The 25,973-nt window shown below is 46.0% G+C and overlaps 1 protein-coding gene across 2 annotated transcripts in view; it reads right to left on the bottom strand.

Moving 5' to 3' along the window:
• The window catches only part of LOC147187876 (protein FAM184A-like), a 34,195-nt gene that overhangs the window by 3,282 nt on the left and 4,940 nt on the right, over nucleotides 1-25,973 (bottom strand). Inside the window, exons 3-22 of one of the 2 annotated variants that reach the window (XM_086100561.1) lie at nucleotides 23,121-23,240; nucleotides 21,840-21,998; nucleotides 21,517-21,756; nucleotides 21,364-21,447; nucleotides 21,033-21,284; nucleotides 20,067-20,202; nucleotides 19,759-19,940; nucleotides 18,748-18,933; nucleotides 17,222-17,344; nucleotides 16,310-16,471; nucleotides 16,081-16,202; nucleotides 15,015-15,165; nucleotides 9,486-9,698; nucleotides 6,540-6,693; nucleotides 5,670-5,797; nucleotides 4,565-4,749; nucleotides 3,166-3,312; nucleotides 2,911-3,028; nucleotides 2,534-2,638; nucleotides 1,167-1,441 (exon numbers count right to left, since the gene is read on the bottom strand). In XM_086100561.1, the coding sequence (XP_085956687.1) occupies nucleotides 1,167-1,441; nucleotides 2,534-2,638; nucleotides 2,911-3,028; nucleotides 3,166-3,312; nucleotides 4,565-4,749; nucleotides 5,670-5,797; nucleotides 6,540-6,693; nucleotides 9,486-9,698; nucleotides 15,015-15,165; nucleotides 16,081-16,202; nucleotides 16,310-16,471; nucleotides 17,222-17,344; nucleotides 18,748-18,933; nucleotides 19,759-19,940; nucleotides 20,067-20,202; nucleotides 21,033-21,284; nucleotides 21,364-21,447; nucleotides 21,517-21,756; nucleotides 21,840-21,998; nucleotides 23,121-23,240 (3,242 nt within the window). The remainder of the gene's footprint in view (nucleotides 1-1,166; nucleotides 1,442-2,533; nucleotides 2,639-2,910; nucleotides 3,029-3,165; nucleotides 3,313-4,564; nucleotides 4,750-5,669; nucleotides 5,798-6,539; nucleotides 6,694-9,485; nucleotides 9,699-15,014; nucleotides 15,166-16,080; nucleotides 16,203-16,309; nucleotides 16,472-17,221; nucleotides 17,345-18,747; nucleotides 18,934-19,758; nucleotides 19,941-20,066; nucleotides 20,203-21,032; nucleotides 21,285-21,363; nucleotides 21,448-21,516; nucleotides 21,757-21,839; nucleotides 21,999-23,120; nucleotides 23,241-25,973) is intronic. The other variant, XM_086100562.1, reaches the window with a different exon arrangement.

The raw sequence follows: 25,973 nt of genomic DNA, 5'->3' as shown, positions 1-25,973 counted from the left end.
TCAGCGATCCTCTTTAAGGCACATTAACGAGCGCCGCCCCCCACTCGCTGACGTCATCGTCGAAAGCGGAAAAAAAAAACATTCGAGGTGAAGATGAGGATGAGCAAACGACAAAAAAAACATACAATGGCAATAAACAACAACAACCACAAAAAAACCATACACGCATACATGCTCCTTTTGCGTCCCAAAGCCATTCTTTGATGCCTCCTGTTTAAGTCACAACAAAGAGCAGACCCTGCCCATCAACAGCAACCATCCAATCACGTCGCAGCGAGCAGTTTCTCGGCTGCCGTCTTCGTTTCCACTCGGCTGCGTTTCAAGGCAAGTGGGAAATTTCACACCTCCCAATGCAAAACGACTAGTCTGGGCTACACTATTTACGCTATTTGCTCAACTCTTGGGTGTTTATGTGAAACAAAAAGATGTTTATTTGAGGTGAGGTGTTTATTAATTTTTTTTCCTAAATGAACATGGCATCTATTAGAGCGGAGAAAGTCATTTTAAAGGAGTGGTTAAACGACATTTAACCGACTGCCGTAAGTACTGGCATTGACGAGAGAGGAGGCATTTATTTTTTACCCCAATCATTTTATTGAAAATAGTTGATAACAGGATAGATTTTTTTAAAATGATTTATTTCGTTTGTCCACTGGTAATTTCACGTCATCGAGAGGTGTTTATTTTTCAAGCGCAGACAGTGTCCTTTAAAACACCATTTGAAGAAATGTTTAAATTCTGTTTAAATAAAAATCTGTTTAAATTTTAAAAAATCTTTTTCAGAGGAGGCATGGCGTCTACTAGGAGGGAGGCCATTATTTGAGGAAATGCGACATAACTGCATGGATTTATTAGCTGCACTTCATCGTCATCTTTTAAAGGGACTTATTTTGTTTACTTTTAATTGTATCCCAGTTTTCCTGAATGCAGCATTTGAAATGATGGAACGGGCTGGAGACTCAACTGCATGATAGATATTTTTTAATTAGATTTTTTTTTTTTTTTTTTTTAAAGTGTCACACCTCTCAAGGCCGCAAGAGAGAGAGAGTGAAGGCCAATCAGATATGGAGGTTACGATGTTTGGGCTAATCGAGCTCTGTGATTGGATGATTGATGACTGGCCACCGCCCACCGGACCTGAGACGCTCTCGCTCTCTCTTTCTCACCTCGTGAACTTCTTGGGTTCTGTGGGAGGGGTCGGCGGTGGGGGAAGAGGTTTGTTGGCGTTCAGCTCGAGGTGATGGAGGAGGAGGGGGGAGTGGGGAAGAGGTTCGAGGCGGCCAGGCTGGGCCGGGGGCGGCGGCGGAGGCGGCGGCGGCGGCTGCTGCGGCTGCAGGCCGCCCCCGGGGCCCGCCGGGCCCGAGCCGGCTGCCTCCAGAACCCTGAAACCGGCAGACCTGCCGAATCTGCTCGCTGCCACTTTCTCATTCTTTCGCTTTTGCTACACAGAAAGAAAGGAAGGAGGGGGGGGAGCACGGGGAGGACAAAGGGGGAGGAGGGGGGAGGGTTCAAAGCAAAAATCAGGGTGGAAATAATCCAAAAGAGGCAAAATTAACGAGGTAAAGAAAAAAGGGAAAATGAGGAAAGGTCCCCCAACTGGGAGCCCGGCGCTGCTTGTTGGGCTTGCGACATCCAAATGGCTTGGAAAGCAAAGTGAGGCGGTCAGGAAGGACACAAAGCCACTCACACACACGCGCGCACACACACACACACACACACACACACACACACACACACACACACACACAAAAACGACAAAACACACGGTTACGCATCCATGATGAGCATGTGGTGAGGAAAATGACACTGTCGAAACCCCCAAAGTCATTTAAATCGCTCATCGCTCTTCGCGAACATTTGATTGGATGATGGGTTTTCAGAGTGAAAAAAAAGGCTTTAAAAATAATTTCAAACATGTTAAAACTGGAGGAGAATAAAGTAAAGTAAAATGTATTAAAAAGTCTAAAAATGTCTAATTTAAGGTCTTACTTGTCAAAGTAAAATGGTAAAAAAAAATACAGTAAAAAGTCAAGAAATAACCAAGTAAAAAATTAAAAAAAAACATTGAAAGTAAAAAGTATTACTTGCAAAAAAAAGGGAAAAATCAAAAAGTAAATGTTAAAAATAAAGTAAAAAAACGATTTTAACCATGTGAATAAGTCAACAAAAATGCAGTCCAGTAAAAGTAGAAAAATAGAAAGTATCAAAAGTTGAAATGATCTAAAGCAAAATGTATTAAAAGCAAAGTAAAAAATAAACATGTACAGTATTAAAATGAGAAAAGTATAAAGACAAAAAGTTCAGTAAAAATAAATGTCACAAGTACAATAAAAAGCTATTCATTTACTGTATCATAAGGAAGCAGTGAAAGTTAGTAAGCTAATAAGCAAAAAAAAAATGTAAAGCACAAAAAAAAAAATTGAGAGCATAATAGGAACTTGAAATATTAAGCACATATTTGTGACGTTGTGAACTGTTGCCGTTTGCGATGACAAGACGGCGCCGTGACGGGCAGCGACCGCATAGCTCTTACCTTGATGAGCGGGTTGATGACGCCAACGTTGGGACTGGCGTTGAACACTTTGTTGAAGTTGCTCTCTCGGTTGACCAGCTCCAGCTGGTAGAACTTTTTGTCATCCTGCAGTGGCGGCAACGAAACGGCTCAGCTTCTCACACATCGGCTTTACGGATGCCTTGCCTGCCCTACACGTGTGCTTGCTAGCATCTACTGAGACACATGCTAGTGTGATGTCATAGTGAAGGTAATTACACCCTCTAGTGGCATCACTCGGTATTTCCCCTGAGGGGAAGATTGACGTGTTTAATTGAGGTCAAGCATCTATTTATTCCAGTTGACCGTCACACCCCCAGAGATGACCCCCCCCCCCCCACCCCCTCTGAGGGACCTACCACCAGCTTCTTGACAAGAGATTCCCTCTCGGACACCATGTCCTTTAGCTCGGCGATCATCTGCAGATCTTGGGGGCGACTTTCCCTGTTCCTGAATTTCTCCTCGGTGCCTTCCAGCCTGTCACATAAAAAAAATAATAACAATTTTAAGCAAAAGTGAAAAAGAGATGAAATGAAAATGTCACACTTATCATATGACAGTGCACGTGGAGTACGGACAAGCGTGAATGTGAAGTATGAGGGGCGCGCACGTACAGAATTTGCAGGGCCGAGATCTTATCCTTGAGGACCTCCTGCGCTTTGTTGAAGTCAGCCAACATGTTGTGCGTATCTCTGCTGTGGATGGCATTCAGCTCCGTCACGTCTCGCTCGTGACGCTTTTGTAGCTCCTGCTCGTGAGCCCTGAGCACAACAAACACACAACATTACCTTTTGCTAGCTTCATGCGTCCGTCCGAAAGTGAGTTTTCGTCCGTCCCTTTATCGTCACAAACTGTGTTAAGTATTTAAAAACAAAGTCAGAGTGTAGACAAACACTGGATTGTCATAACAGCCTATTTCATTTCAGTATTTTTATAGCAACACTGCCACCTAGTGTACAGTCAGAGAAAATAAAGTGCCTACGGACACCCATTTCACTAATGATCTATTCAGCCGGTGAAGAACGCTGGCTATGTCTCTCGTTACCCCCCCATGCATTTGATGTGCCGTCACGGCATGGGAAATGAATCGTTGAACACAAATGGTGGAGCAACACGTAGACACACAATCTGATTCTTTATCCTATATGAAAACCAACTCAGGTTTCCGCAGTTGCAGACACCAGAAGGAGTCACAATGAATTAACTTGGTCATTTCTTATATTCAGTTTAAACATTCTACTTTGAATTACTCTATGCTTTATGAAATACAGACACCAGATGGAATAATGGCATATCGAAATTGTAATATATATATTTTGAATATATTTAAAATAAAATGTTGCTCTGTTACCATACGGTACTAGAGCTAAATATTGGGCAATATATCTCCTCCAAATGGTGTCGCTCCCGGAGGAACACGACTCATTTCCTCATCTTCTGCATTCATTCATTTATTTCATTATTTTCTATTTTTAGCTCGCTGATAGTCTCTCTCTCTCTCTCTCTCACACTCACTCACACGCGCACACACACACACACACACACGCACGCACGCGCACACACACACACACACACACACACGCATGCATTACATAATGGACACATGCTGTGCGCACACACGCGCTTTTTAACCAGCAGCAAGATTGATGAAGAATTCCCATCATGCGACAGAAAAGATTTTCGAAGCCTGACACCAGGAACGTCACACATGCAACAGAATATCTATATTTTTTGAAAAAAAATATATATACAGTATATAAACAGGATTTTTGTGGAAAAATGTATTAAAAATGTGACAATGCGACTATCAAATCTATTCGTTAGCCTAGCAAGAGCGATTTGCTTCGGGAGTTAGCACGAAGCTAGCTTGTAATCTGTTTTGTTTAGTTTGACAGGAAGTCGGACAAATCCTTTTTTTGAGATCTGTAAACATTTTGCTCTCGACTGCACTCAAATGGTTTATTGGGCTCGTTCCTCTGAATCAAATGTCAAGTTTCGGCATCAGCGAGCTACCTGATCTGCTGGTTGGACTCGCTGCGTATCTTGAGCACCTCCTTGCCTTTGAGCTCCAGCTCCTTGGTGAGGCTGCTGATGTTCTCGTTGAGCGTGTGGATTTGGTGGTCCAGCTGAGCGATGTGCTTCTTCCTGCGCGTCACCTCCTCCTGCAGCTCGGCCATGCGGCCGAGCAGCTCGCGCTCCTGACCGGAAACAAAGCCTCTCCGGGTTACCAATTAAAAAAAAAAAAAAAAAAAATTAAGTGTATCTGCAAATATATTTGTCACTAAATTACATTTTATGATCTACAATCATTTTTGGTATTATTACAATGACATGAACAAAAATATCAATAAATGAAAGGAAGACCTTCAAAATAAAATACATTAAGAAAATTCGAAAAAGATTCAGTAATTTCAGCAATTTAAATAAGTTTGGCATGGACATGTTTAAAAAAAAGAATGCTTTTGTGCTACTTCTTAACAATGTGATCAAACATGCTAATAAGAAGTTGACTTTCCAAGCAGATGTGCTGCCAGATGAGACATCTGCTTGCTCTATCGGAACCACTTTGGCTGCTCTTTCCTTTCCGACCCACAAAACATTAATGAGCTCATTTCCTCCCCATCTTCCTCCGTCCAACAATTTCCCTGCTCATTTTTTTTTCTTAGCCATCTTTCTAAATAAGAAAAAAAATGCTTTAATTATTCATCCAATGAGGACATGAGCCAGCGCTTTTGTCTCACTGTGCTGAAAATAGAATTTGAACATCCCCTCCGATTCATTTGGGACATAATCGAATGTCATCCAGTGCAAGAACTGCATCATACGGCGCGTGTGCGTGTCCTTCATTCAAACGCTTTTAAATAGAGAAGAACGCCCACGCTGTGATGACAAAAAATGAAGCATGATTTTTTTAAAAGCTGTACGCTCATTAACATGAACCAGGAGAGCGCTCGCATGCAGGCTGAGAGCCCAGAGGGCAATTTAACACATTTATGCAAACGGCATTTGTCCAATTAGCGGCGGGAAAACAAACACACACATACACTGGCACACAAAGTTCTAAAAAAAATAAAAATAAATAAAAATAAACAAGGCACTTAAAATGTATTGATCGGACCTGGAGGCGATTTTTCTCCACCGTCTTTTCCAGTTCCTTCTTGGCGGCCGTCACTTCCTGCTGGTGGTTTTGTCGCAGGTGCTCGATGGCCGACGCGTGGATGTGGTTCAACTCCGACCGAAGAGATGCTATGATGACGACGAAAAACAAACAAAAAAAAGGTACTTTTTCAAAATATTATTCAATTACTTCCATCTACTAATTACCACTTGGGGATCACAACTCGCCTGTCCATAAAACTTGCCCGCCTCCTACTAAGCTGCAGTAGTTGTTGTTTGAAGGTTTATTATTACCCTAACATCAATGCTCATTTCTGCTAGCACGACAATGGCGTTTCGCATTATGCATTAGCTTTAAGCTAGTAAACCTTCGTTCAAAGATGTGTTGTTGGTGTTTAAATATATTCGGTTTTAATTCGATTGAAAAGCTTCTCGATGTGGAAGATAAACACACACCATTAGACACTATTAGCTTGACACTTATTTTAGGCCATAGAGCCAAGAACTCACACACACACACACACACACACACACGCACACACACACTGCAAAAAAGAAGGAGGGCAGGATAATAAAAAAGGAGCGTCGGTAGTGAGGTGGATGGCGGTGGCGTTGAGGTGTTAGGTGCGCGAGCGTGAAGGTTAATGGAGGATCATTCATCAGTGCTGTCACCCCCCCACACCCTCTGGTGGACGCACCTGGCACAATTTGGAACTTTCCGTTTGGGTGGCTGGAGCTCATTTGATTTTTTATTTTTTTTTAATGGAAGGAAGTTAAAAAAACAGAATTTCAAATGTGTACAGTATGTAAAATATTAAACCAGTTCAACCATAGTCGCCATTTTTAACAGACGCAAAGTGCTTGCGCATACCCAGCATGGCCTTGCCCTCATCCTCCAGCTCGAAACGGAGCGTCTGCAGCTCCTGCTCCGACTGCTGCTTGAGGGTCTCCACGCTGTGCCGGTGGGCCTCTCGCAGTGACTGGAGTTCGGCGTGGTGGTGCTGACGGAGACGCTCCTCCAGCTCCTAAAAAAAACAAAAAATAAAAATGGTGGGAATGAAAGAGAAAGCTGAGCGGGGTACCCCAGACTTCCGTCTCCCCCAGCCACTTCTTCCGGTTTACAGGAGTATTCCATAATCTGTCCAATATGCCTTGGGTCTTTTCCAGGGTCTTTCCTCCGACTGGGTTGTGCACAGACCACCTCACCAGGGAGGCGTCCATCTTAAGTCGATGCCCGAACCACCTCATCTGACTCCTCTAAGCGACTCCACTGCTAGCCCCTCCTGGATGACTCAGCTTTTCGGAGCATTGACACCAACGGGTTTGGGGATGGCCGCCATGACAGGTACTGATCTTTGAAGAAGTAATCATTTCGAAGCGCTGCAACACTAGTCGCTGATGGACGCGTGAAAATTAGTTGCAGAAGCTGTGACACTTTAGTCGCATTCATAATCATCGCTCGGTGCGTGGTGGGCTTCGCAATTCCGCGTTATTTGCTCTTATTGATCAACCATGGATCTTTTTAGCACTTAAAAAAAAAATTTAAATCCTACAACTCAAGGCAAACATTCGTAATCGGAGCACTTGCTCATAAACGCGTCAGCGTGGAAGAAAGAGTGATTTCAAGGCTCCCGAGCTTGCAAGTGGAACATTCTTACTCAGCACTCTGCCGCATTATGATCAGCTTCACTGGAGGTTTACATGATATTCACTCCTATGTGATGGCTGCACTCCAAACATTTTTTTTTCCCGCACGGTCTTTATAAATTCAGGCGCAGAAGGAAATCTGAAGAACCTTCAGCGTTGCCCCCTTTCATCAAACCAAATGGTCCCCGTCTGAGATGAGCGAGATGGAGGATAATAACAATGTGATGGCTCCTTCTCGTACTGCTTAATGGAGTGTGTGTGTGTGCGTGGGGGGGGGGGGGGGGAGTTCCCCCTCTTCTTTTTATGGCTCCCTAGGTACAACTCACAACACTGCGGCTACTGCACAAACGCGGCGTGAAGGCTAACAATAAGCTTCATTTTCTTTTTTTAAAGCACTCACAATTATAAAGTATTAAAAGCTTATTATCATTTGGGCTACTATGAAACGCTTGCTATGTAATTACCACGACGTCTACGGTAGTTTCCATTAGCCACTTGATGATGTTTTGCATTATACGCTAGCATTAAACTCGCAAACCTTTATGAGATGACATTTTATGGCTTGGTTGAACAAAATAATGTGGTTTTAAGAGAGAAAATAGCACTCTAAAATTCACCCATCCAATATCCGAACCTCTATTTTATTTCATAAAAACATGCACTTATGTCATAATAAAATATTAAGTAAAAAAAATGTAAGCATTTTGTTTTTTTGTATTGTGCTGCCCCTTCTGTTATTTGTGTCTTGGCCAGCTGGGGGCAGGACAATACGAAAATGGATGTACATTCTTTAGGAAGCCATAATAATATTAATTGTTCTTTGCAGAGGATAAAGAATATCTTTTCCCACCACATGATAGTATGAGGTTAAAATATGAGATTATTTGCAATACACAATGTGTAATTCCCTTTGTTTTATGTTTGACAGTAAACGTCACCTTCAAATCAAGTAAAAAGATTTTTTAAAAATTATCATCTTTAAAAAACTCTCAGGTCGGGTCACTCGTATCTCAAGGTACCAGTGTATGGTATTTATAGAGTGTGAAATATCTACTTGAGAAGCAGCGGCTCAGAACGTGACTTCAAAGTTTGAGAATGGCAACAGCTGGATCAGTGGAACTAAATTGTTACGGGCGTTGAAATTGTGATGGGTAACGCAGCACACAACTGTGCAGTCCTCACTTCATCTCTTGCCCGGGAACACGAGTGTCTCTCTCTCTCTCTCTCTCTGCACAGACTTTGGAATGCGATTCCACTTAATGATTATAAAGCAAGCCAGGCAATTTGCTGTCTGTGTTTGTGAAAATGAGAGCGAGCGTGTGGGAGGAAAGAAGGAAGGCGTTTTATTTATTGCTTCTGTTCTCAAGCCGTGTGATGACGTTTGCATCGAATAATAATAGAAATATGGATGTGTATGTGTGTGTGTGAGACATTTTGAGATGATGAATAAAAGGACGCCTTTTCCGACCTCAAGCTTTTACATAATTACTGCTGCTGACGCAACATGATGGGACTGTTCCATTTTTGATTCTGGAGTGAGGTGAGGAGGAACAATTCCGTCATGATGGTAAAAGGCAAATTAAGTCGTCAAACAGGAGGGATAAAATTCGAAAGCACCGTATTTGTTGTTTTTTTTCCCATGACTTCTTGTTTCTTGGGCTACAACTCTCACCAGCGCAGGTTCCAGTTCTCTGGTCCTGTTAATATTATGATGTTTTTTTTTTTTTTTTTTTAAATCAGAGAGTTAACTTGATTTTGGTTTCATTTATATCTGGTGTAATTCTACCGTCATACTTATTTGATTTTGAAGGAAGAAGAATGAACGGGTGGGTGGTTGAAAATGGATGAATGGCCTCTGCTGTAATCCTGCTTTTTATGCCGACAGAACGTGGCAGCTGTAGGTTGATTTCATGAGGTGCATCTTTGGCCACAATTATTGACGTATATTGTCAGATGATATATTAAGTGGGTTAGTTTAAAAAATATGCACATGCATTTGGTCCATATTTAAAATGGCATTTTTGTTATAAATAATAATTGTTAGGAAGTGCCCAGTGCAATGTGCCATTCCCAGTAGGGCTGATGCAAAATTGTGACTGCTTCTATTATTGAAGTTGCCCATCCGTGGCACAGGGAATGTTTTCCCAACACCGCCATTCCTAATTCAAACCTTGATATCTCGCTGTCGCGCGTGCTCGACGTCCTGCAGGGCGCAGCACTGAGCCTCGTGCAGCCGTTGGTGTCTGCGCTGATGCTCCGTCTGCAGCTCATCCAGCTGCGTGCGCAGGTGCTCGCGCTCCTGACTGAACTGCTGCTGAAGCTGCTGCAACGACGACTGCGACTGCGACAGCTGCATCTCCAGACTCTGCTTCAGCAAGGAGATCTAAAAACAAAAGAGATGGCTTTAGATTCACTTTCAACATTATTTTCAACAGACAAAAGGCAGATTTGTTTTTAAAAAGGTCTTTTTTTTAAATAGAACAGAACATACAACAGCAGCAACCGACAAAGTATCTTCCTTTTACAAAAACAAAGTTTACTTTAAGTATCGGTAAATATGTCATTTTACATAAGCGAGACTGCTCTAATGCCAAAAGGAAAACAACAGGGAGTGTGCGGTCTAGAATTGTTTTGTTTTTTTTTGGTATTGTTTCAGAGCGGAAGGGGCCGCACATTGCTAATTCATCAGCACTTGAAACGCGACTAAGAATAAAACAGAAAAGCTGGATACACACACACACACACACACACACACACACACACACACACACACACACACACACTTCTTCTAGCTGTCCATCATGTCTGATGATGACACTTGCTCCAAGGGAGGGGAGGATGGGTAGGGGGGTGGGGGTGGGGGGGGGGGGGGGGGGTCAGCAACTCTGTCGCTGGTGCCACTTCTCGTGGGCATAGAGACCGATTCTTGAGCCGCAGACTCGACCACAGATGGAGCAAGGGAAACCGGATACCAGGGGGGTACCAGCTGCCCGCTGGTGTCGTTGAATGCGTTTCTCGGTTCGTCTGGCTTGGTTAATTTTGTGTATTTCAGAGATTGCAGTAGCACAAGTGATCTGCCAGGTTGGTCTGTTGAGTGCAAGTGTTTCAAGCTGCGTGGGGTTGATGTTGGCTCGCTTTAGGAGGTCCCTGCTATAGTCCTTGAGGCGCCGCTTTTGGCCCCCAGCAGAACGCTTTGCACCTCTCAGTTGGCCATAGAGGACCTGGCGGGGCAGGCGGTTGTCTGGCATGCGAATGGTGTGTCCAATCCACCGAAGATGTTTTTTCGCCACGGCCGCTTCCATGCAGATGGAATTGGTGCTTTCGAGGATGTCTGTATGGGGAATTCGATCTTCCCAGGACAGGCCAAGGATCTTTTGCAGGCAGCGGATGTGGAAGGCTTCCAAGGTAGTAATGTGCCGGCGATATGGAGTCCATGACTCTGACCCGTAGAGCAGAGTGGAGAGACACACTGCGTTGTACACAGCAATCTTGGTACAGGTCTTCAGGTTTCGGTTTTCAAAGACCCTGCTGCGTAGGCGACCAAAGGATGATGATGCTTTATTAATACGGGTGTGGACTTCAGTGTCAAGGGAACAGTTTGAAGATAAAGTGGAGCCAAGGTAGGTGAAATGGTCCACTACGTTTAGTGGAGTGCCATTAATGTGAAAGCTGGGGGATGTGGAGGTTGGGGTAGCGAGTTGGAACATGACCTCAGTTTTTTTAATGTTGATCTGAAGACCAAAGGATTGGTACAGATTGGAAATGGTGTCGAGGGCGTGCTGCATAGAGTTTGAACTGTGAGCTAATATAGTGCAGTCATCAGCATACTGAAGCTCACAGATCTGACAGATTTTTGTCTTTGTGTGAGCCTGGAGCCGTCTGATGTTGAAGAGGCTTCCGTCTAGGCGGTATTCCATATGGACACCGTCTTCATGTCCCATGCCACGGTGGAAGAGGCACGTGGTGGCAGAGAGGAGGATGTTAAAAAGCACTGGAGCCAAGACACAGCCCTGCTTCACCCCGACTTTCACCTTGAAGAGCTCTGACTGGAGTCCTCCGATGAGCACTCTGGCTTGCATCCCATCATGCAGCTGCTGGAGGATGCTGAGAAACTTGGGTGGGACCCCAAGTTTGGAGAGATGTTTCCAGAGCAACTCACGGTTAATGGTGTCAAAGGCTTTGCTGAGATCGATGAAGGCTATGTACAGGTCCTTTTGATGTTCTCTGCTTTTCTCCATTAGCTGTCTTAAAACAAAGATCATGTCAGTGGTGGATCTAGTCTTCCGGTAGCCACACTGGGTTTCTGGAAGCACACCTTCTGAGATGTGCTCGACTAGCCTGCTGAGCATGATTTTGGCCAAGATCTTTCCTGCGGTGGAGAGGAGAGAGATTCCTCGGCTATTCCCACAGGCTGCTCTGTCCCCTTTCTGCTTATAGATAACAACGATGTTAGCATCCTTCCAATCCTGCGGGACGGTCCCATGTTCCCAGATGTTTTGAATCAGGAGGTGCAGTCGGCGCGTGAGGAGATAACCTCCGTGTTTGAAAACCTCTGCAGGGATGCCATCAGGTCCAGCGCTTTTGTTGTTCTTTAGGCCCGCAATGGCTTGCTGGGTTTCAGAATAGGATGGTGGGGCGTCGAGGCTCATGATTGTTGGCAGGTCTGGAAGATTGTCCAGAATGTGTGGATTGACAGGGTTGGTATGGTTGAGAAGATGTTCAAAGTGGTTTGCCCAACGGGCAAGGATCTCATGGTGGTCCTTGAGGAGTGCAGAGCCATCAGCTGATCGGACTGGAGCAATTGCCCGCTTCTTGGGACCATACAGTGCTTTGATGGCATTGTAGAAGCCCTGGGTGTTGTTACAGTCTGCCAGATTTTGGATCTCATTTGCCTTCTGCACCCACCAGGTGTCCTCCATGATACGGAGTGCTCGCTGGGTCACTGTTCTAACTGCAGAAAAGGTGGCTTTACGGGTGAGAGATGTAGGGCAGGACAGGAGAGCTTTATGGGCCTCATGCTTTGCTTTCAGAAGTGTATGTATCTCGGTTGAGTTGCAATCAAACCAATCCTGGTGGCGTCTCCTTGACTGGCCAAGCACCTCCGAAGCTGTGCTCTGGATAGCCTGGTGCAGAGCTGGCCAGTCACTTGATTCCTCCGGGATCTTGTCAAGGTTTTCAGCAAGGAGTCGCCGGAGGTTGGCTCTGGTGGTGGGGTTGTTCAATGCTGCACAGTTGAGCCTTTTGTTGGGAGCTGTCCTTGGATGACGGGGTTGAATGCTCATGAGGAGTTTGGATCTGACCATGAGATGGTCAGTCCAACACTCAGCTCCGCGCATGACACGGGTGATGAGGACATCCCGTATGTCCTTTTGACGGACAATCACATAGTCCAGGAGATGCCAGTGTTTGGAGCGGGGATGCTGCCAGGTGGTCTTAAACCTGTTCTTCATTTGGAAAATGGTGTTAGTGATGACCAACTGATGTTCTGCACAGAGAGAGAGGAGCCGAAGGCCGTTGTTGTTCATTTTTCCCACTCCATGCTGGCCAATAACTTTACTCCATACCAGGTGTTCCGTGCCCACCCTAGCATTGAAATCTCCCATGACTATGAGCTTGTCCATAGCCGGTGTTTGCTGCAGGATGGTGTCCAGAGTTCTGTAGAAATCCTCCTTTATATTCTGCTCGGCATTCAGAGTAGGTGCGTAGGCACTGATGAGTGTGGCGAAGCGTCCCTTTGCCAGGGGAATGCGCCATGTCATCAGCCTTTCATTGATGCCGGTGGGGGATTCTGGGATGCGCTTCAGCAGTTGGGACTTCACAGCAAAGCCAACTCCATGGTTTCGACGGGTGCCTTCAGGGACCCCTTTCCAGAAGAAGGTATACCCTGCACCAACTTCTGTCAGGGAGTCCTCTCCATGTATCCTGGTCTCGCTGAGAGCTGCGATATCGATGTTATACCTCGCGAGCTCTGTGGCCACAAGTGCTGTCCTCCGGTGGGGCCTGTCAGGAGTTTCAGCCAGGTCCAGCAGTGTGCGGACGTTCCACGAAGCTATGCATAGATTTTTTCTATTTCGTTTATTATCCTTTCGACCGCAAGGGGGATGCTCCGACGATTGCGGTTTACCGTCCGGAGTGTGTGTGTGTGTGCCTCGATGGGATCACCACCTTATCGTGGTGAGGCACTTTGCGCGTCTCCATGACCCCTAGAGCTATGTCGGCAGGAGTCCCGCACTCCTGGCAGGGTCACCCAAGTCGCTGGTGCCACTTCTCGTGGGCATAGAGACCGATTCTTGAGCCGCAGACTCGACCACAGATGGAGCAAGGGAAACCGGATACCAGGGGGGTACCAGCTGCCCGCTGGTGTCGTTGAATGCGTTTCTCGGTTCGTCTGGCTTGGTTAATTTTGTGTATTTCAGAGATTGCAGTAGCACAAGTGATCTGCCAGGTTGGTCTGTTGAGTGCAAGTGTTTCAAGCTGCGTGGGGTTGATGTTGGCTCGCTTTAGGAGGTCCCTGCTGTAGTCCTTGAAGCGCCGCTTTTGGCCCCCAGCAGAACGCTTTGCACCTCTCAGTTGGCCATAGAGGACCTGGCGGGGCAGGCACACACACACACACACACACACACACACTCGCTCGCTCAATCGCTTCTGCCCCAAATTTGGAGAATGTGCCGTGACTAAGATGTGAGTCACACACAGGGTTAAAAGGAGGGCTAGCGTTAGCATCCGCCATACAGACAATGCGATGCGTCCAACGGGGTCGCTCAGACATGTACACGTACAGACCCACCCTCAATAGGTGACAATGTTGCAATACAGAGGACGCATAAAAACGGTTTAAATTGTTTGACCCCCCCCTCAAAAAAAGAAAGTCTACTGTCAAAGTAAACATCAAACAAAGGCAATTCCACTGTATATTTAAAACATGCACATGGGTTTACCTTCATCAGGTTTGTTAAGCTTAATGCTAATGACCGATGGACAACACCAGAAGGGCTAATGAATAGCATCTAGCAACGGATATTAAAATAATATATAAAGCATCGCAATAAAATGCAGGGAGAGTTGTGCACCCTAAAAAATACGATTAAGTGATTAGACCGTAATAACGGCCCTCTGAGGGAAACTAACTACAACGTTGACCGCAGTGAAAATGAGTTTGACACCCCGTGCGCAACATATGAGGCAGTCGCGGACGAGTATTCAACTTTAAAGGCCACAGGCAAATTTGCAGCAGTCTAATTTGGCGCCGCGCATGTCAAAAAGTGAGCTTTTGAAAGGCTTCGAATCAAAGCGGCGCGTCCTCAAGGCGCTTTGCATAAAAGCGGCGGCTTGACGCCTCGCTGACAGCGTGGCGAAAAAAGGGGCCGCATTCGTCACGCGTCGGACGGCGGGCGGCCTTTAGCGGCGCAGTAAAACAAAGAAGGAAGCTCCTCGCTCTTGTCGTTTTGCCATCCCGTCTTTTTTCCGCCATATTGATTTTTGAAATTATTTTTGTGTCCCGCTCTGGTGTGATTAAATCTGCTCTATCGGCCGGCAAATTGCAGGTGCACGTTAATTTTTCAAGGCCGTCTGCAGTTCACGCTGATCTATAAAAAGTAATATCGGCACGGGACCGCCGATCACAGCTCTTGTTGCAGCGCAAATTTAAACTGTCCCGTCATAAAAAGAGAACGGTGGTGGAAGAGACGACGGGGCGCACCTGTTCCAGCAGGTCGTCCACTTTCCTTTGCCAGCTGTCTCGGGAGTTGCTCATCTCCTGGTCCTTGTTTTGGGCCAGCTGGCTCAAGGCGGTCGCTTTGTCCGCCTCGTGTGCCTCGCGTAGCTCTTCGCGCAGCTTCTTGCATTCCTGCCTGAAAAATGAAACACGACGTCAGCACAACAATCGAAAACCTCCATCCGACGGTCATCCAACCAGCCATCCATCCGTCATCTATCATTGATCCATCCATTGACTGTATCATCCATCCATACATCAAGCTATCAAACTTTCGATCGGACTAGCAATGTATCCAATGGACATCCACGCATCCCTCCATCCACCCTTCCAGCCATTATTGATCTAATCATCCATTCATCCAACAACCTAGCTCACCCTCCTTCCAATAGTCATCCACCGATCCATCCCACACATCATCTAACCCTCATGAATGCGTCCATCCATCTTTGATCCATCCATCCAAGCAGCCATCCATCCATCAATGTATCCAAATGTCATCCATCATTGATCCATCCATCGACTGTATCATCCATCCATGCAACAAGCTATCAAACTCTCCATCCGACTAGCAATGTATCCAATGGACATCCATGCATCCCTCCCTACATCCATCCGTCCTTCCATGCATCATTGATCTAAGCATCCATCCATCCATCCAACAACCTAGCTCACCCTCCTTCCAATGGGCATCCACTGACCTATCCACTGCGTCCATCCATTAGTCATCCATTCAACAATGTATCCATATGTCATACATCCACTGCTCCAACATTCGGCCTTGTATCGATCCGTCAGCCATCAAGCCATCATCCAACAATCCATTCATTGATCACGAATCTGAGCCATCCATCCAATCATCTCTTACGGCACGTTTTTTTTCAGTCACATTTTTTTTCAGTCACATTTTTGCTTTTTGCTAAGGCTGACATTTGCCACCTCTCCAAAAGATTATTATTTTTTTTAATTCAGAAAAAGTCATTTCCCAACTGCCATTTCCGTGCCACCCGCTTCCGTGCTCACATATACATGGCGTGTGCCCGTGCGTCACCTGAGGGTCTCCGTCCACTTCAATTCCAGCTCCAAAGCCATTTTATCCATCTTATGTTTTTCTTCCTCTTTGGTGCTGATGACTTTAGCTTCATGTTGGCGTGTTTGGACCTCGAGCTCGGCCTGCGCCACACACACACGCACACGCACACACACACACACACACACACACTGTAACCTTGGTATTTGTCCCTGAATGTGGTTTGCAAGGCGCGAAGATTGGCGGGCACCTGCAAGGCGGTGAGCAGGTTGCTGGTTTCCCGCAGTCGCCCCCTGGTGGCGTCCAGCTCCTCCAGCAGTTTGTCCCGCGCCTGTTTCATGGTGGCCATCTGGCCCTCGGCCGCGCCCATCTCCCTCTCGCCACGCTTCACCTCCTCCTGCAGACGTCGCACCTGACGCAGGAGTCGCGAGGAAAATTCATGAGGAATGCACTTAAAACCGTTGCTTAAAACCGTAACTCCAATCTTAAAACCAGGCTTGAAGCACTAACCCAGTTTTAGCCGCCAAATTTAAAACCCCGACAGAGATTTACAGTAAAATCTTAATTTAGAACCCTAACCCCCTGGCTGGGAACCCTTGCTTGAAATCTCTGTCTTGACACCCTAATTTGAATCCAAAATTCTTAATTCAAAATCATGTCCACGTCTTCAACACCTAACCTTGACTTGAAACCCGGACCCAGGCTTGAAACCCCAATTAAACCCCAAACCCTGTCTGGAAGCCCTAATTTGAATCTGTAAATCTTGCTTGAAACCCTGACCAAGTCTTGAAACATAAACCTAGACTTAAGACCCTATTTTAAAACCCTATCCCTTGATTGAACTCATAGCCAAGACTTGAAACCCTCATTTCATGAAACCTCAATTTGAATCTCTAACTGCTGTTTGAAACCCTGACAAAATCTTGAAACCCAACTTTAAAATTGTGGCAATTTTGTTTAGTTTTTTAATCCCTGCGCTTACTCGAAGCCCCAATGAACCCTTGTTTTCCCCTAAACGCCAATTTGAAACCTTAATTTGAATCTGTAACCCTTGTTTAGAACCCTGACCGAGGCCTGGAACCATAACCTTGTCTTGAAACCCTAATCGAAGTTTTCAGCCTTGCTTGAAACCCAGGCTTGAAAAATCGTCATTTCTGTTCACCTCGTGGTCGGCGGCGTCGAGCTTTGAGCTCATTTCCTCTCTCAGCTGCTCCAGCTGCTGAAGCAGAGCACTCCTCTGCTCCTCCAGCGTGTGGCGCTCTCGTTCAAACTGCTGCTCCAGCTCCTGCACGTACGCACACAAACACACGAGGATTTGAGTGAAATGTAAAAAGCTGCTACCAAATGGAAGCGACGCCATGTGTCACTTTGGATCTTGTGTGCCGCTCACACCGTCATTTGCCGAATGTGCCACGTGGCTCCAGGTTTATTTTGGGTTCGGGCTAACGAGCGGGATCGTTCGAGTGGAAAAGCGCGGCCGGAAAACCGCACGGACGCTTGTTGGACCCTCTCGTCGTACGAATCGGCTTCCATGATGGGTCTGCGGGGATTTGAATGATTTTGTATCCTAACGCAATCGTAAAACCTTCATATGAAATCCTAAATCAGATCTACAACCCTGGTTTGAAATACGAGCCCAGAACTGAAACCCTCATTTCAAAGCCCTACCCTGAATCCCAAACTGTTGTCTAAAACATGAACCCCATCTTAAATCCTAACCTTGATTTAAAACACAATTTTAAAACCAAAATTTATACCCTTGTTTGAAATATGAATAGGAACATCAACACAGTTTTCAAACCTGAACATAGACTTTGACTCTTCAACCCAACCCAGGCTTTAAAAAACAAATTATTCAAACCACAACCCTTATGTTTGAAATTCCAACACAGGCTTCAAAATTTTCAAGAATTTAATTTGAAATTAAAACCCCAACGCAGACTTGAAAACACCACCTGTGTTTGAAACTCTATATTCAAAGCCCGACCCTTGTTTGGAACCCTAACTAAAAACCCTAACCTTATTTGGAACCATAACCGAGGCTTGATCGCCCAATTTAAACACATCCTTTCAAAGCCCTGCGCACCGAACACGGCGTCCTATATCCGTGCTATACCCATGTGTACATGTGGTGCCGATGATGATGACATAACACGTAGTGTATGTAGGACGCAAGCGGCTTAAAAGCATCAGCATGAATAACTCACATGTTGGATTTTAATGCAAGTACACGACCCCACTGATGCTAAGTAGCTTCAAATATTCATCTCTAAGTACGTGCACTACATGTACTGGATGCTCAGTGGCCAGAATCATGCTAGCCACAGTCTTGATGCCACTTAAAAAATGATTGTTGACAGGAAGTTGAGGGGCTCTTGACCTTTTTATGGATGGGGAGTGACGGGGGTGGGCTGTAGACGCCTCCCTCTGTTGAATGCCTCCTTGACACCCAGTCGCAAGCCCCCATCGCAAAGTCATATATTCTTCCTCCTCTGTGAAGAACAACTCATGTTCCCACGGCCCGAGTTTAGTTGCGAGACTACGATTTTCTCTCACAGGTCAAAGTGCGCCGCAACTGTCTATGGCTGCATTTACTTGCGGATAATTTCTATCTGCATTTATAAGAATGTGTTGGTCGCCATGACAACGAGCTACAGCGTTAAGGAGGGGGGGGGGGGGTGCACTCACCGCCAAGAGTCTGTTATTGTCCTTCTCTGCTCCACTGAGCGCGTTCTCCAGTGCGGCCCGATGCTTTTTGGCCATGTCGTCCAGAACCCGGGCCTGGTTCTCCTTAGTTTGGCTGCTCTCTTCCTCGTAGCGAGCTCGCAGGCCGCTCATGTCCTTTTCGTGAGTCGCCTTCTCCTCACGTAGCGTCTGCCAAAACACACACACACGCGCTGACACTCGGCGCCATATGCTGCATCACTCTGCCATATTGACAGCGATTACAAATGAGCCGGCGCGGATTCAGAAAGCGTCTCACGCCTTTTCTCGGCTGTGTCCTTCCCAATGACTTGTTGTCTTGGTGAAGCAGCATGCGGCTCAAGGGTAGTCGCAGCCACTGGAAACGATTGTATGTTTGCTGTTTTGAGGTTTAGTCAGAGCACCAGGGCGATCAGATTCTGAGGATTCACCAGTCCTTTGACGTATGTCTTGGTGAAGCAGCACGTGGCTCATCGCCCAAGGTTAACTCTGTACTAACATTTTTGAAGCAAATCTTACACAAGCCCGACAAAAACGGCTCGGATCAAAGTGGCCCCTTGCATAAAAGCGGCGGCACCGTTCCAAGAATTTTCGAAGTTTCACCCAATGTTTTGCAGTGCTTTCCAAGCTCAATCTGCGCTCATTTCCATGAATTGTAGCCTTCCGTCAGCGCCTCCCAGAAGACAACGCGGCGGCAAATGTCAGCGCCGGTGGGCCGACAAAGGCGACATGAAGCCGCCATACTTGACATTCAACATCGGGCACGCGCCGCCGGCTCTTCATGCGACCTTTTCCAAGGAGTTGTTTTTCCTCAAGACTGGCAAATACACTTATTGACACTCTGTCACTGCGGCTTCTCACTATTTTCGCCATTATTCAATTTCGCAACTTTGCAATATTGAGGGGAGAGAAAAAGAAGATAAAAATTGCAATTTGATTCTTTTTTTCACTCCTTGTAGTCAAACTGCAGCGTGTCTACTTTCTGTGGTCCTCTACCTTGTGTAGTGACTGCAGCTGCTGCTTGTGCCTCTCGTCCAGCGCTTGGCTCTGCCGGTGAAGCGCCTCTCGCTCCTCCTCCAGCCTGAGCACCTTGTCTTTCAGACGGCTGCGCTCGTTGTCCAGGTCGCGCACGGCCGCCTCCTGCGTCATCTGGGTTGCCTGCAGGCTGCTGATCTGACCTGACGGCAGTTCACACGACCTCACGGTCGAGCTCCGCTCGCACTAACAACGTGGCTGCCAACCCGGGTGCTCCCCATTTTTTTTGGGGGGGGGGGGGGGGGGGCTGGGGTCATGGAGTGGCTTACTGGCTTTGAGGAGGATCTCAGTGGCCTGCTGCTGAACTCGATCCCGGGCCGCCTCCAGCTCGCACTCGGCCTCCTTTTGGCGGATTTCCACGATCTCGGAATTCTGCGTCACCTCTTCCAGCTGCTTGCTCAGCTCCTGAGGAAGCGGCCGTGCGCACACGTTTGAATGAATACACGCCTGACACGTCTATAACAAGTCTAATAACTATTAAATTACCGTATTGGCCCGAATATAAAACAGCCCCGATTATAAGACGACCCCCTTTTTCAAGACTCAAGTTTGAAAAAAAGACTTTTTGAACACCAAATAATTTTTTATACAGAAAATAATTTCAGTACATCTGAAACAAATGATTATAACAATATATTTGAGAGAAAAAGCATGTTACTTTGCCTCATTCAAAACTTAATATCTGAACATTTAAACATGTTAACTAAAGTGCAATCATGATGTAAATGAATGGTTTCTGGTTTTTGAAAAGTAAATGACATCATAACTTCTCCTCAGCTGCCGGTTAACCTGGCCGATCTTTGACCCACTTTTCTCCAGATTGTCGCTACGTTTCTCCATTTTCTGTTATCTCTTCTATTATTTTCTTCTCTTTTCTTTCGTACCGCTATTTTTTTATTTTTCTTCTTCGTGCTGCCGCTATTTTTATTTTTATTCTTCATGACAGGGTTTCACTTTGGCCTGGGGAGTCAAGTTCAGCATTCGCTTCAATGATATCTGGCGCCATCTAGCGTCGTGAATGGGTATAATGTGTAGACCCCGAATATAAGACGACCCCCACTTTTTCAGTCTTATTTCAATGCAAAAAACAGCGTCTTATATTCGGGCCAATACGGTAATATTTTTGATTTTTATTATTTTTTTTACTTACATATTTTATTTCATTAATTTGTTTTTTTTTTCAGGCATCATTTCTGTATTAACTATAATGACGTTGAATAAAAGCATGATCATACCTTGACGGCGTTCTCGGAGGTGGCGAGCGAGGCCTGCAGCTTGTGCGAGCGCTCGCGGTTTTCGCGGGCCTCATCGGTGACGCGAGCCAACTCGGTCCGGAGTTTGCCCAGAGTCTTCTGCAGCGCCGCCTCCTGCGTCTGAAACTCGCGCCGCAGCTCGGCCTCGGTGCGCTTCCACGCCAAGAGGTTGTCGGCCGTCAGCTGCTGCGTCCGCTTCATGGCCTCTAGTTCACGTTCGTAGAAGGCTTGAGCCTTGGGGGGGGGGGAAAAAAAACACTGTAATGATCGTAAAACATGTTTGAGGTCTCAGAAAGGTCAAACCGGTCGGTACCTTGCTGAGTTTGGCCTCATACTCTTCCACCAGTCTCTTCTTGTCCTGCTTGAGTTCTTCCACTCGCTCCGTCAGAGAATCCACCTGAAACAACCAAAACAGAATCAGTCGGAGTTCCCTCCTCCAGCTTAGATTAGAGTTTTTGCGGCGCACCTCGGCTTTGTGGAGCTGGCCCAGCTTCTCTTGGTCTTTGCTGTAGTTGGCATTGTGGCTCTGGTGGCTGCGGAGCAGCTCCTGGACCTCCTGTCGGTGTTGGCCCTTCAGCTCCTCTAGCGCCACCTTCTTCTCCTGCTCAAACTGCGCCTGCGCCTGGCCGAAGGTGCGCAGCTTCTCCTCGAAGGAACGCCGCATGTCCTCCACCTCGCGCGACATTGACACCACCCGTTGAGTGTGCTGAGGGGCAAAGTCACAAGTTAACTTCTCGAGTGAGGAAAAGCCGAGACGGGCTTTGAAATATTCACAACTACTGGATCTACCTGAGCCTCGGTGCACAGCTGCAGGTCCTCCACCCTCTGCCGGTAGTTATCAAACTCAGCCAGTGCCTGCCTCTTCATCCGCTCATGCAACTCCATGGACTCCTCCAGGGACTGGATGCGTCTCTTTAAGTCCATCTCGTCACTGATCTTGCTCTTGTACTGCAGAGGGGATACAATAAAACAATAAAGAAACAATATTTTGACTGGAAACAACCACCTTGACCGTTTGTTCAAAATGCAGGGGAGGCATAATGGATTTGGATTGGAGCAGCAGGCCGTTTGCTGCCTAAACGGGTGGCCAAAGGCATAGAAACAGGAATTCAACTGATTCATTGGTCAATCTAACATGTTTGTATCAGTAAGTCTGTGTTGCGTAGGGCTGCGTCTTGGAGCAATGCCTGCGCCGTGCTATGAATTCTAGCTGTTTTCCGCCTAGATGGGTAGCCACAGGGATGGAAACAGGAATCTTACTGATTCATTGCTCAATCTAACATGTTTGTATCAGTAAGTCTGTGTTGCGTAAGGCTGCGTCTTGAAACGATGGCTGGCTTATGATATGAAATCGAGCTGCTTTCTGCCTAGATGGGCAGCCACAGGGATGGAAACAGGAGTCTCACCGATTCATTGCTCAATTTAACATGCTTGTATCAAAAAGGCTGTGTTGCGTAGGGCTACGTTTTGAAGCAATGGATGCATATTGGAATGACTTTCGTCTCATTATTGCCTTAACGGGCTGCCAAAGGAAATGAAACGGGACATAAATTCATTCACTTCTCAAACGTACATCTTTATTTTTAAAAAGTGTTGTGTCCTGCTACCGGTATGACTGGAAGCAATGAAGGCACCAAAGCAGAGGGCAAAATGAAATCGGGCTGTTTGCTGCCTAAACGAGCAGCCATCGGGAATGAAACAGTAAGCAAGCAGGAATCCACTTTTTGAAGTAAGGCATACAAAGGTTTGCTGTAATGTCCAACTGAATGAGTAACCATACAATTGATGTCAATTTATGCATTTTTGCGACCTAAATGGGCAGCCATTGCTATCAAAACAGGTAGAGAGACCCCTGGGAGTAATTAACCAGTCAAGAGAGTGATAAATTTAGGATTTTTGCTGCCTAGCAGACAGACCAACAGGTAAGTAAACTGGGGTTGCATGAGACTCAAAGAATACTAAAAAAAAACAACATGCTAAGGCGTTATTCTTAATCACCAACCTAACTAAGTGCATGGTGGGAATGATCTGATGACATCTGCTTTTTTGAATGTAGAGGTGTGGACCTACCTGTAAAATTTTCTCCCTGGTCTCAGAGAGGATCTGCTGCACTTCCTCCTCATGGGCCTCCTTCAGGGTGGCGATGGCCGCCTCGTGCTCGTCGTTCTTGGTGTTGAGTGCGTAGATCACCTGCGCGAGCAGAATTGACATACATGGGCGGAACATGTACAGGGATTAAACAGGGAAAAATATAGAAACGTCAAAAGTTGTTGTTTTTTAAATTATTTTTGTGTGAAACAAAAAGAAAATATTTTCATGGAAAAAAAATACATTGGTGAAACAGATGCAACTGTTGTTCTCGGGGGGCGGGGGGGATTGAATTAAACATGAACCAAAGACATTTTTAGCCCGTCGATAAAAATAAAAAAAAAGCTACCACCGGCATCATTTTGACCCTTACGTCCACCCCAGAAATAACGCCGGGGAACACACAAGTCCGAATGGCACGGTGAGGAGATTCCCTGCTCCGGATCGTGAGAAAGAAAGCTGAGTGTGTGTTGGGATGAAGGCAAAAGTTATTCAATAATTCAGTATATCAGAATCCAGTTGAACCCCCGCAATTTTGCACCCACTTACATCGCAGATTGTTGGATGCTCTGTTTGTAAGCATTGCTGCGCCGTTTGAATAACCGCTATTATAATCATCGTACCATCTATGCTTATTTCCTTTAACTTACTGTACGTTAGTCACTGGTGTTTTCAATTTGATGCCAGCCTTTCGCTAACAGACTTTCATTAGACCAAGGTTATTAAAATTCACGAAAAAGCCCCCAACCCGAAAAAGACATGAAATTGACAAATCATTTTCGTTAATAATTCTATTAGCTCTGTGGAAGATAATTTAGTTTCACTGTATGCGCTCGGTGATTTCCACTCTCGTCCCCCGAAGATGAATTTGCGACCGTTGCGCGTGGTGATCACATTTTAATCCGCTAGCGGCGCTAGCTAATCAGGGAGACGGAAGCGGGTGGGCATGTCTCTGCACGGATGCGCTTGGGAATGGAGCGGCTCGGGAGAGGGAAGAAAAGAAAAGCGGCAGCCGCGGCCGTGTTTAACGGAGCAAGACGATGTGTGCTTGACTTTCTAATTTCACGCCACTGCTAGCTTGACTTACACACGCACACAACAAGCACAATTAGCTGGAGCGATACAGACATCAGGATGTTTTCACTTGGCTTTGAACGATATAACTCACTAAATATGTCAAAGACCAAACTAACGAACACGTATCCAACCAAAGAACAAGCTAACAAGGCCTATGCTTGAGTAAACCAAGCTAACAAATACTATTTTAGTAGCCTAGCCACAAAATTCGAAAGCGGACTGTTCAACAAAGTAATAGCCCCCCGCCAAAAGAAAAACAGCCACCTCGGCCAACAAGAGAAATATTTAGCACCCTTGCTAAGCTCAAGTGAGAACACGTGATAATACTGTCCAGTGTCCAACACTTCAAAAGTTTTCTTTCCTTTTCGATGTTTTCCAAAGCTGATAAAAGTCCATCTGGAACATTTGGCCCGCTGCCTGCCTCCAGAGGCTCGGAATATTTTTAGAACTGAGTGGGAAGACTGTAATTACCTGCACCACAGACAGGTAAGGCAGGAGAGCAAAAGATGATACTTTCTCTTTCACACTCTCACACACATACATCTATCCGACTGGGTTTCCATGGCAACTGGACATAGCCGCCTGCGTAAGGAGGGAAGTGCTTGATGAAGTGGACGTCGGGCGAAGTGAAAGCGAGGCATTCGTGACAAAGAGCACGTTCGGTGGCAAGCCATTGCCGCGGCCATTTTGGTGGTCATGTTGGAGCTGTAACCATGAGCTAAATCAAGACCAAAGTGGCTTACTATATAACTACCACAAATGAAATAAATCATCTGAGTTAACAGTTAACAAAATGCACGAGCCAACCCACAAACCAATAAAGCAACGAAAGAATAAACCAGTCCACACCCCCCCCCCCCCCCCCCCACAAAAACTACTGACCCAAAATATTATCATGCGACAAACATAAGCATAACTCTGAAGCAGATCATTTGGTCATGATGGTCTGTTTAAGAGTCCCTGTCCGCCATGGTCGTATGGACACGATGAGGACCAAAATTAGGAACAGTCTGTGTCACTCTGAAATGAGTGAGCAAGAAATATGGTGACCTGGAACGGTCAAAAAGACTCCAAATGGGATTGAACCTGAGCCTTTTTGCTTCCAGCTCCATGTAGTCAACTTGCGTTCTCTTTGGACAATGAATGTAGCACTTGGCAAGCATGTTTGTCTCTTGTCCCCATAGGACCACCATACATTCTGAGAACAGTGTCCAGGTAAAACAGCACATTCCAAAAATATGAGATTTTGCAGTCTTATTAACAATTTCAGCTTGATTCTTTAGGGGGAGGGGGGAATTTTGGAAACAAAATGAGAGATTTTTTTTTCCTGGAATGTCATACATGTATTTTATCTACAGTTTGTGCCTCACACCAGGAGTGTCAAATTCATTTTTGTGGCGGGCCACTTTGGAGTTATGTCTTTCCTCGGAAGGCCGTTAATGACAGTGAAACTACATCTCATCGCACTATTACATGTACACAACAAATTTTAGCAAGCATCATGCAAGTTGACAGACGATTTTCAGTCACGGGCAACAAAAAGAATGACATGATGGGCCAGATCAGGCCCCGGTGCCTCAAGTTTGACACCGGTGCCTTAGATAGACTCTACGTCTATCATTTGTGGATGCAGCGAGTAACACATCAGAACATTCAGCATATGGTCACACATCCACCATGCAAGTGTGTTTCATGGCCTTTGTTGTCGTCGTCCCCCCCCCCTTTTTTTTCTGCCCGAGTGGCTGATTTTGCTTCTGC

This window comes from Hippocampus guttulatus, chromosome 20 (assembly GCF_054856545.1).
Source record: "Hippocampus guttulatus isolate MCC_2025c chromosome 20, RoL_Hgut_1.0, whole genome shotgun sequence".
In the NCBI taxonomy this organism is placed as follows: Eukaryota; Metazoa; Chordata; class Actinopteri; order Syngnathiformes; family Syngnathidae; genus Hippocampus; species Hippocampus guttulatus.
The sequence above is the reverse complement of the archived record's forward strand: the minus strand, read 5'-3'. Positions and strand labels throughout refer to the sequence as shown.